Source organism: Hyperoodon ampullatus (assembly GCF_949752795.1).
Source record: "Hyperoodon ampullatus genome assembly, chromosome: 1".
Taxonomy (NCBI): domain Eukaryota; kingdom Metazoa; phylum Chordata; class Mammalia; order Artiodactyla; family Ziphiidae; genus Hyperoodon; species Hyperoodon ampullatus.
In genome coordinates, this window is record NC_136914.1 from 146,562,449 (window position 1) to 146,574,398 (window position 11,950).

The 11,950-nt window shown below is 38.6% G+C and overlaps 1 protein-coding gene across 1 annotated transcript; it reads left to right on the forward strand.

The window, feature by feature from the left end:
• Nucleotides 1-279: 279 nt before the first annotated feature.
• FABP2 (fatty acid binding protein 2) lies at nucleotides 280-3,074 on the forward strand (the record flags this gene model as incomplete). The annotated part of the gene is made up of 4 exons (XM_079707746.1): nucleotides 280-346; nucleotides 1,330-1,502; nucleotides 2,526-2,633; nucleotides 3,024-3,074. The coding sequence occupies 4 exons, from the start codon at nucleotides 280-282 to the stop codon at nucleotides 3,072-3,074; spliced, it is 399 nt and encodes a 132-aa protein (XP_079563872.1).
• Nucleotides 3,075-11,950: the final 8,876 nt, after the last annotated feature.

Sequence of the window (11,950 nt, forward strand, 5' to 3'; positions counted from 1 at the left end):
TCTAATCCTTGAAATAAATGTGCCCACAATCATAGTATAAGACACAGTAGGTATGCTTATCATGCGTTAATGTAGCTGAATTTCAGGAGAGGAACTAAGGAATTTATAGAAACTAGAGAAACTATGATGGTTTGGCATTAATGCAGTTAAGTGACCTCTTGAACTTTAAACTTCCACATCACAGTATAAAGTTGGTTATAAGATAAGAAATAGCATAAATTCTCTCCTAAGGACAGCTCTGAATCTCTGATTGCCTAGAGGCTCAATCAGCTGGAGACCATGGCGTTCGATGGTACTTGGAAGGTAGACCGAAATGAGAACTATGAAAAGTTCATGGAAAAAATGGGTAAGGGCTTAATACTTTAATGTCTTGTTCTTTTGTTTCTCACAGACATCTTTCTAACTCCTTCTAAACCTTAAGGCTTAGAGAATGACACCTGCTGTGGTGGTGCGGCTCAGGAATGGTTGGTTGATGGTTCAGAGTAGCAAAAACCATATTCCCACTTCTTACATTGGAAAGAATACACTGTCTCACCACTGGAAGAAAAGATTCTTGGGTGCTATTCTCTGAAACACAAAAAACATCCAGATATGTTTCATTCACGTTAACTGCTGATTGAAAATTGACAGTTTTTTTGTTTGGAAAGTAAAATATGGCAGTGTGTAATGATAACTTCCAGACTTTAAAACATTAAATTCTAGGGAATGGAAAAGCAAAGTCCATAAAATAAAGCAATGAAAATGAGTTCTATCAAAAGTCACAGCTCTGAATAAATGAGACTTAATTCTCTTTTCCTCTGACATAATAAATTTGACTGTAATGTTTGCTAATTTTCTCATTTTTGAGACAGTCGGAAATGCCACAAAAAACAAAGAGAATTATGAAGTTCAAAATTTTAAAGCCATTATAGAAAGCAAAAGGACATTAAAAAAAAAGAGTACCATACATGTGGAATTAAAGTTGTATATCCTTATAAATATATAAATATACTTTTAAAATCCTTCACTTGACACTCCTGGTATTTGGTTTACTTAACACTGAAACAAAAATATTGACAATTTAAAAAAAATTACCCAGTTCTAAGATTCAACAATTCTTGCTTCATTTAATTTTTCTTAAGTTTTGGAAAAATAGCTTGATATGATTGAGCCTGAACTTTTTCTACAGAAGCAATCTGAATGCTCTTGTGCAAAGGCAATGCTATCAGGTTTTCCTCCCCCCTCAAAATATTAACTGATTAATTAACTAGTTAAAACAGAACTTGGAAAAGTAAGCATTTTCCATGGCATTTTTTTACTTTATTTCCTTAAATCTCTTTCCCTTTGCAGGTGTTAATGTGGTGAAAAGGAAGCTTGCAACTCATGACAATTTGAAACTGATAATTACACAAGAAGGAAATAAATTCACAGTCAAAGAATCAAGCAGTTTTCGAAACATTGAAGTTGTGTTTGAGCTTGGTGTCACTTTTAATTATAGCCTCGCAGATGGAACTGAACTCACTGTAAGAAATTTTTTATAAACAATGTATTCTTGATTTTTCTACACAATACTAAAATAATCTCTGCTTTCTGTCATTGGATGGTTTAATTAATGTAGGTCTCCTTCATTTACTGAAGCAGTCAATGGAGTTTATCCATATTATATATCAAACAACTTAGTTAGCAGAGTATTTAAACATAACATTTTGATTTTCATACATATCTGTAAAGGATTAAACAATAAGAATTAGAAAAATATCTTTGAATGACTGAGTATACACCTCTTCATAAAGAAAACTAAAGTTCAGTGTTTTCAACTTTACACATCTGACAGCAACAAAAGCTTTTAGAGTTATCTAACTTAAACATAATAGACATTTAGTTAATGTAACTGAAATAATACAATAAATGAATAAATTGGTGAATGAATGTGTGACCAAATGGAAATGTCTAATGCTACAATCTAGGTCATTGGGAATTCAACTTTTAATATATGAAATAAAATTTTATGGAGTCACATTTTTCAACTGATTTTTGAAAAACTTTTTTGTCCTTAGAATTTTTCTGGTTAAATAAAACATGTTTCCAATGACAATTACACTGTCAAATATTTTATCCATTGTGGCTATGTTTTAATTACTACAACAGTTACATAAATTAAAACAAGCACAAGCTTGTTAGCTTCTCCATGAAACGAATATGAACTATGACTAAATTTAGAACACTCTTTTTAATGTGAAAGGTTTAGAAAAAAGAAGCCCTGATGATCTGCCTTAAAATCTGGCATTTGGAAACAATTGAGTGAGGACAGCATGATGGTTACCAGCGCATACTCTAGAGCCCAGTAACCTAGGTTCAACCCTGGCTTTGTGACTTTAGGTAAATTACTGTATTTCAGTTTTCTCATCTGTGAAATGGAGATAATATTTACTTCATAGGGTCATAGTGAAGTTTGAAGAAGTAGATCTGTAGGCCTCAAAACAGGGCCTGACACATGTAAGACCCTAAAAAATGCTATTTTATTATTTTTTTAAAATTTTATATAGGGGACTTGGAGCCTAGAGGGAAATAAACTTGTTGGAAAATTCAAACGGGTGGACAATGGAAATGAACTAAATACTGTCCGAGAAATTACAGGTGGTGAAATGGTCCAGGTGAGTGGTTATTATAGTTATTTTCCAAAGACGAAAATAATCACACAGCAATGATTTTATTTTGGGGGTTGTTGAGTTACATCATCAATAAATAGACTATTACTTTTCTCATTAATCTTACTGATTTTTAAAATACAGATATTTTCTGATGACTATTTATTGAAGAAAACATATATATGTCAATACATTGAGCCTATTTTAACTAAAAATGTGACTAAAAACCAATATGTGTTTTTAAATGGATGTATCCTGTATCTGTATAAAGTGTTATCAGGTACAAGAAAAAAAAAACTATAAACTTATTTCAATGCTATAATACTACTAATATTTTTCTTAATTTAGCCTTTAATCTTAATGGCAAATTCTTCTATGTTTGTTAACACGTTTCAGACTTATGTATATGAAGGAGTGGAAGCCAAGAGGATCTTCAAAAAGGAGTGAGCATTGTTCCTGGAGCACAGCCCAGAACACATATTAGATGGAAAATCTATACTGAACCAGAACTTATTTTCCTCTCCTCACCAAGTATAAAGTTGCTGACTGATTAGTCCTTTTATGAACATTAGCCAATGGCTTATATTTCCAGTCTTGCTAAAGCAAAACACATAAAAGCTAATTAGGATTTAATTTGTTTTACATTCTCTAAGATGTACATTTATTGGTGTTCTAAAAGAACTTGTGACATTTTAAAAAACAGATGAATAAATATTGTTCCCACATTGCTTTATAAGTCGTCTCTCCTTTAAAAAAAAAAAAAAGCTATGCAGCATATGCATTGATAGATGGTTTTGGGTTTTTTCCCACATTTGGTAAACTAAAAACATATATTGCATAGAGGTCTTTAAAATCTTGTACTGGTGGTAAATATTTTCCTTAGTAACATTTATTATAAAAATAATATATATTCAACCAGAAAATTTAGAGATAAAAAAAAAGCAAATGAAAAATAAATATTTCCATAAACCCATAATCCAGAGATAATCACTATTCTGATTTTAATAGATATCTTCCCAGTTCTCTTCTCCCGGTGTGGATTTGTATATTTCCCCATACATACCACTTTGAATAATCTGGTAGGAAACAAATGATGTACTAAAGAATTGTATTATATTTTTCTACATTGTCAGTGATTCCTAGACCTGGGTAAGCATCAGGATCATCTGAGAAACTTAAGAAATGTTTGCATGCTTAGTCTCCACTGTTATCCTGTTAGATCAGAATTTCTGAAAATAGAACCAGGGATTTTAGAAAACTCGCAAGTGATTCTGATGCAGCAGGTACACTAACCAGTCTTTGAGAAAAAGTGGGCTATCAGATACCAAAAGTGTCACCTTCAAGTGTCATCCCCCCTTTACTCATAAACACACACACACTGACAGATTTTTAGGGCCTCAAAAGTTTTCTTTCACTCATACGCTCACATGATATACTATTTTATATATTTCAAGCAATTGCATTTTAGGTGGTTGTGTATTACAGGGCACAGAGGGTGGTCAATTTTTTAAGCATTTAACTCTACGGACTTTTGTTTTGACTAATTATTTTTCACACTGGTGAAGGTAACAGCTAATATTTATATAGTTCTTACCAAGTTCCAGGTATCATTCTAAGTTGTACATAAACATAGATACATTACAAGGTGGGAAGAAAAATATTTGGTGTACATGATGAAGATGAATAGATTAGAGGATATGTAATCTTTTGCAAAAACAAGAACTTAAATCCACTGTTCATTTTATAACTTCATTAAAAACTTCACATTGAAAATAGTAATTATTTAGATTTTTCACACACTTTTTAAAAATAAAGGTTCAAAGTGCTTTGACCTCTCTGATCTTATCTACGTATGTGAAATAGGAATAGGGAAGGTATTAATCTCACCTGAAAGTGGAGAAAATAAGGCACAGAGAGGTTTATCAGCTTGTCTAATGTTGTACAGAGTCCATGAGGAACACAGGAATTAAATGTAGGTCTTGACTTTTAGTCCAGTACATTATGATCTATGCTATTACTCAGCCTATTATAAACAAAAATATCTTAAGGGAAAAAAAGTCCCTTAATTCCTTAGTGGCACCCAAGAATAGCATTCCAAATTAGTCAGGTCAGACTGTAAAATAATGGCAATTAAGTGGTTAGGCACTTATCTATTTCTAGCCTCACTGCAGGCTCACTATTTTTTTTTTTTTTTTACAATTTATATCCTTTCTAGCATTAAATCTCCACTATTTATTAGTATTGGAGAGCAGCCTATTGTTTGCTAAGTGACTACCATTGCTATAACCCCTCTTTGGGAAACTGACCTTAATATCACGCCAATTTGATTGACCAAGAGAGGGTGCCAGACCCAAGAGCAGCCAATCTAACACAGTTTGGCCAGTTTATGTTCCTTCTCTGTGCAGAAGGAACAACACAATGAACTGAACCTAGAAGAACCTCCCTTTAGGGAGTTTGAATGTGAGAAATACACAGTAATTGATAGAAGGAAAAAAGTTTACGGAATTCCCTGGCGTCCAGTGGTTAGGACTCCATGCTTTCACTGCTGAGGGTGCAGGTTTGATCCCTGGTTAGGGAACTAAGATCCCGCAAGCCGTGCAGCACAGCCAAAAATAAAAAAATAAAATTAAAATTAAAAAAAATTTTTGAAAAGGTTTAAAGAGGACAAAGAGGGCAGGCAGTAAGTAAAAGACATGAGTATGCGAAGCTATGAACAAGCAGGAGCCACAGGGTAAACTGCAGAATGGAGGAGCAGTTAGAAGCAGCTGAGGTAGTAAAAGCTGAAATATTTACACATGAAATATGGTATCTGGGGTCTCCTTCAAATTGCTTCCTCCCCAATCTAGGGTCAGGGAGGTAGTGGGGAGGAGTATAGAAGAAACAAGATTGGTCACAAGTTGACAACTGTTGCAGCTGTTGAAAAGTGCCCGACCCATGCTGACACGTGATAGGTTCATGGGGTACCAAGTAGGAACATGGCAATTCATTAAACTTTTCTCCCTACTTTTGTATGTATTTGATATTTTCCACAACAAAGGGTTAAAAATTTTAACATATTTCATTTCCACTGCTATCACCTTGTTCAGTCACCATTTATCCTTCCCTTGATTACTGTAATAATCCCTAAAAAGCCTCCTACTTTCTTCCTACCTTCCTTACTCTACCCCCTTAGTCTCTTTTTCAACACAGCCTCAGAACAATACTTTAAAAATCTAAATCAGATCATATCACTCCTTTACACAAAGTACTGCAACGTCTCCCATTTCATTCAGAGAAAAAGCCAATGTCCTTACAGTGGCCTGCAAGATCCTATGTGATCAGATTCCCTACTACCTATCTGACGTGTTCCTGTTTTCATGGAATATCTGGAGGAAGAATGTTTCAGGTGGAGGAAATACCCTGGAGCAAAGGCCCTAAGGCAAGAGCAAGGCTGGTAAATTTGAAGAACATGGATTACCTCGTAAGAGTCCCCAAGATCATCCAGAGATGATCAAAAACAAGACCAATGTTCAGGAAATACAGGCTGACTCAGTCTTCCTAGAACTCAGAAATGATGTGGTAAAAAAGGAATGGGTTTTAGAATAACATAGACTTACCTAAACACTTATCTTTCCAGTTAGTAACTAAAATTCAAGTTCTGAGCCTCAATTTTTCTCACTTGAAAAATAGGGAAAATAGCAATGATTTTCTGAGAGTGTTGTCAACTGAGGTATTATATATAAAACATCTAGCATAGTGCTCAACACATAGCTAGTACTCAATAAATGTTACTAAGTAATACGAACCTGTGCCCTACTCTTGAAGAGAAAACAGAGCAAAGTCTGGCTTAGGTAGATGGGAAAACTTTTCTTAAAATATCCCTCACAGGGCCTGTGTGGTAGATGGAGCCTTGGCTGGTAGAGCTTTGGGCAAGTCACTTCACCTCTTTGGAATTTAGTTCAATCATCTTTAAAATGAGTTAACTGGACCAGATGATCTCTAGTGCTAAGATCCAGTGCTGAGATTCTGTATCTGAATAACAGTAAGTGACTCCTCCTTTAAGTAGCCCCTTGGGTATGTATCACAGGGAGGTGTTGCAATGACAGAGGGTGGGGTGGGGAGAAGGAGATATCTTCTAAATTCTGAAGCCTGGCTTGCTTCATGGGTGTGTGACCTGTGCAGGCTCAGAAGGGCTGTGTGCTTAATTTAATGCTCTGCTGCTAGTGTCTCAAAATTCTCAATAAATTTTGAACAGGAAGACCTGCAAATTATGTAGCCAGTCCTGTTCCTAGGAGATGACTATGAATAAGTAAGTATAAAAGATATTTTCCTGTGATTAATTAGAGACTGGCAGTAAGACATCCCTGGGCACCTGAAGAGAGGTGACTAGGTGGGTAAGATAGTTATCTGGGATAGAACTGAAGTGGGAGGAGGTTTTGTGGGGATCAGGAGGGAAGGATGATGATGGATGAACATGTCAAAGTACAGCTGACCCTTGAACAACAGTAGGGGTTAGAGGCGCCAGCCGCTCCCTAGTCGAAAATCCAAGTATTACTTTACAGTTGGCCCTCCGTATCTGCAGTTTTGCAACCACGAATTCAACCAACCGATCGCTTAGTATGTATTTATTGAAGAAAATCCATGTATAACGATAGCATAAGACTGCCATCTACTGGTTAATGATATGAATTCTTTCAAAGATTTCCAATGCAAGGTCTTCGCATTTCAGTATCTAGAGGGTTCCAGAAAGGTTTGACATACTATATTGTACAGTTTGAAATAATTATTAAATGCTTCCTCAGTTCCAACTTCCAAAATAATCAAAGACTCCTTTTCTATTTTCCTTAACAGTTCCTAAGGCTGCTTTCATTTGTTCAAAAAATAACTTTTAAAAATTACTATGTGCCAGGTATCAAGTATTCAATGATGAATGCCATTGGTAGAGATATTTAGGTCATTAAGAACTTCATCAAAGAGATTCAAATTCTCAGGTTCATCCTGGGTCAGAATCAGAATACCTAGAATAGCATCATCTTCAAAACTGGATGGTCATTTAGGGGTAGGGTTATGCTTTCATTCAATATGAAATGCTATGAAGAGCTTTGGGCAAGTCACTTCACCTCTTTGGAACAATATGAAGTGCTAATATGCACAGTGATGTTCAGGCCCAATGACCAACATTCAGGCTACTGGCTTGAACAGACATTATTGGAGAATTGACTGGAAAAGAAGAGTAAGCAAGGCTGTGATAGAAGATGAAGGAAGTTAGCGGCATGGAGCAAACTAATAGTCACAGATAAAGAACAGTTTTCCAGGGGGCTTCTCTTATCCATAAGCATCCCCACTGAGAATTCCACTAGAATAAAGGGTTACCAGAAGTCCTCTCTTCTACAATATCTAGATTACCAGGAAGAAAAGAGGGAACTTAAATACTCATCCAGTCATTAGTGGTTAGGACCACTGTGAAGGGAGAAGAGTAGTAGAAATCTAAAGAAGGGTGAGGAAGATCTCTCAGGATCTCTGCCCAGTTTTAAGGCCACATCCCTCATATTACAGGTAGTGTAACTGGTTCTTTTCAAATAATTCTGATATACTCACTACACTGACTGTAGAAAATATTTGAGAGCCAAAGAATAATACTCTCCCTCCACTCAAAAACAAACAAGAAAAAGTCCTTTAGGTAAACGATTATATACGCAATGCCATTTCTTGTTTTGCTTTAGGTAATTTTTTAAACATCAAGAAAACAAGTATATCAAAGGACATAAATGTGACACTGAACTTCTTCTCTTTAACATATACTTAGGGCAGAAAAACCTGAGTGAGGATGGGGCTTATTTCACACTCCCAGACCCCACTGAGTATTCATCTATGTTCCCATAGCACAATGTACTCACCAATATCATATCATTTTTCTGCCTTCAGTTTGCTTGCCTGTCTCCTCTAGTCTGTGAGCTCCGTGAGGGCAGGACAGTCTTATATCTATACCCTTCCCTCCACTATATCCCTTTAACACATGGTAAACATTAATAATTGCAGTGAAGTAAATAAATGGGGCATGCTGGACAGTCTCAGACTCAGCAAGCCAGCCTTCCCATCCTATGTTCTGAGAATTTACACACAGAAGCTCTACTGAAGGAATCAGCCCCAGCTGTTTTTATACACAGATAACCCTATTCTGAACCAGATCAACACTACCTTGGCCATAACAGATTAGGTCACTTGCTCCAAGGGCAGTCAATCTATATACTTAAGTACAGCCTATGAGAACTTTATTCAAGACCAATAATTCTAATTAGCTAAACCAGTTAGGGTCTGATTCTTGGGAATTTGACTTCAATACACAGAAAAAGTCATCAGCTAGTAATGACGGTTACAATGATGGGAACAAAATTTGCCACTCCAAAATGTATCTCTTTGGCATTATGATTAATTTAGGCTGATTATCTTTAAGAAACAGAAGACTCAGAAAGCCTTTCTTTTTACTTCCCTCTTAGCTGCCTAAAGTATTTAAATAAAGGGCTTATTCCCAGAATAGAGGTATCACCAGAAATATCTGCAAAGAATATGGGCTAGATGTGGTGGGGGAAACTCAGTGTGGTCTAGAGATCAGAGTCCACCCAAAGGGGGCCTAGAGACCAGAGTCCACCCAAAAGGGGCCTAGAGACCAGAGTCCACCCAAAAGGGGCCTAGAGACCAGAGTCCACCCAAAAGGGGCCTAGAGATCAGAGTCCACCCAAAAGGGGCCTAGGGACCAGAGCCCACCCAAAAGGGGCCTAGGGACCAGAGCCCACCCAAAAGGGGTCTAGGGACCAGAGCCCACCCAAAAGGGGCCTAGGGATCAGAGTCTACCCAAAAGGGGCCTAGAGATCAGAGTCCACCCAATGTCCCATTTTCTCTGCAGGGCCCAGCAAACATTTATCAAACATTTGCTTTTTCATCTCCATGAGCATTGCCTTTCTCCCCTTGGAAGTCCCAACATCCTCTTTTATCTCTAGCTGAAGATGGCATTCATGGTGAGCTTTTGGCCATTTTGGCAAGTTACTCCGTTTTCCTGGGTCTCTCCTATGTCTACATGTTATTAAATTTGTTTGATTTTCTCCTGCTAATCTGTCTCATGTCAATTTAATTCTTGGACCAGCCAGAAGAACCTAGATGGGTAGAGGAAAATTTCTTCCTCCCAGACAATGGGCAAAAGTAGAAAGGCACAGAAGGAAAGGCAGACAACAGAGGCCATGAGGCAAAAGGGATCATGTTGAGTTCTAGTAAACAGAAACTGGATAGAAGAAAAGAGGGTGAAATAATAGCTTCTTAAAAATGGAGATGATGAATTCTTGCTTCTGATGAATAAAAATATAACTTGTTCACTATAGCTTCCTTGGATCCTGAGTGGCCAAGAGTACGTATTTCTTAAACAAATATGAATTAAGCACCTACCAGGTGACACATATGACATGACTTTTACAGGTAAACAAATCTATTTGGTTCCCATGGAGGTTTGAATCCAGCTCAGAAACATAGCATCTAGAGTTTGAAGACTGACATTAAACAAGTAAAAACAATTGTGATAAGCATTACAAAGAAGTAATGTAGGCTCGCACAGAAACACATAGTATCTTGAATTATATTTTCCATTGGCCTATCTTTGCTAAGTTGCCTGATTATACAGCCTTTCCTGAATTCTACGAGGCCTAACTTACATTTGAGATTCTTTTCATCCTTTTTTCACCTGTAACCATACATAAAAAGGCTACTTCCCAGGGTCTACAAAATCTTCAAAATACAAATTGGCTCCAAATTCAAAGAGAAAATTGTAAAATCTAAGTAAGTAAATGTTTTATCCGCAAAACACAGCAGTAATTCGAACACATTACAATGTACCACTACAAGGAAACACGTACCACATTTACAATGTGCCAGACATTGTTCAAAATGCTTTATAAAAATCAACTCATGGGTGGAGCTTCAAGATGGCGGAAGAGTAAGACGCGAAGATCACCTTCCTCCCCACAAATACATCAGAAAAACATCTACATGTGGAACAACTCCTACAGAACACCTACTGAACACTGGCAAAAGACCTCAGACCTCCCAAAAGGCAAGAAACTCCCCACGTAACTGGGTAGGGCAAAAGAAAAAAGAAAAAACAGAGACAAAAGAATAGGGATGGGACCTGCACCAGTGGGAGGGAGCTGTGAAGGAGGAAAGGTTTCCACACACTAGGAAGCCCCTTTGCAGGCGGAGACTGCAGGTGGCGGAGGGGGAAAGCTTCGGAGTAGCGGAGGAGAGCGCAGCCACAGGGGTGCGGAGGGCAAAGCGGAGAGATTCCCGCACAGAGGATCAGAGCTGACCGGCACTCACCAACCCGAGAGGCTTGTCTGTTCACCCGCCGGGACGGGCGGGGGCTGGGAGCTGAGGCTCGGGCTTCGGAGGTCAGACCCCAGGGAGAGGACTGGGGTTGGCGACATGAACACAGCCTGATGGAGGCTAATGCGCCATGGCTAGCTGGGAGGGAGTCCGGGAAAAAGTCTGGAGCTGCCGAAGAGGCAAGACACTTTTTCTTCCCTATTTGTTTCCTGGTGCACGAGGAGAGGGGATTAAGAGCGCCGCTTAAAGGAGCTCCAGAGACAGGCGCGAGCCGCGGCTATCAGCGCGGAGCCCAGAGACGGGCATGGACGCTAAGGCTGCTGCTGCCGCCACCAAGAAGCCTGTGTGCAAGCACAGGCCACTATCCACACCTCCCCTCCCGGGAGCCTGTGAAGCCCGCTATTCCCCTCCCGTGATCCAGGGACAACTTCCCCGGGAGAACGCAGGGCACGCCTCAGGCTAGTGCAACGTCACGCCGGCCTCTGCCACCGCCAGCTTGCCCCGCACTCTGTACCCCTCCCTCCCCCAGGCCTGAGTGAGCCAGAGCCCCCGAATCAGCTGCTCCTTTAACCCCGTCCTGTCTGAGCGAAGAACAGACGCCCTCAGGCGACCTACATGCAGAGGCTGGGCCAAATCCAAAGCTGAACCCCGGGAGCTGTGCAAACAAAGAAGAGAAAGGGAAATCTCTCCCAGCAGCCTCAGGAGCAGTGGATTAAAGCTCCATAATCAACTTGATGTGCGCTGCCTCTGTGGAAGAACTGAATAGACAACGAATCATCCCAAATTGAGGAGGTGGACTTTGGGAGCGATGATATATATATTTTGTTCCCTTTTTCTCTTTTTGTGGGTGTGTATGCTTCTGTGTGTGATTTTGTCTGTCTAGCTTTGCTTTTACCATTTGTCCTAGGGTTCTGTCTGTCCTTTTTTTTTTTTTTTCTTCTAGTGTAGTTTTTAGCACTTGTAATCATTGGTGGATT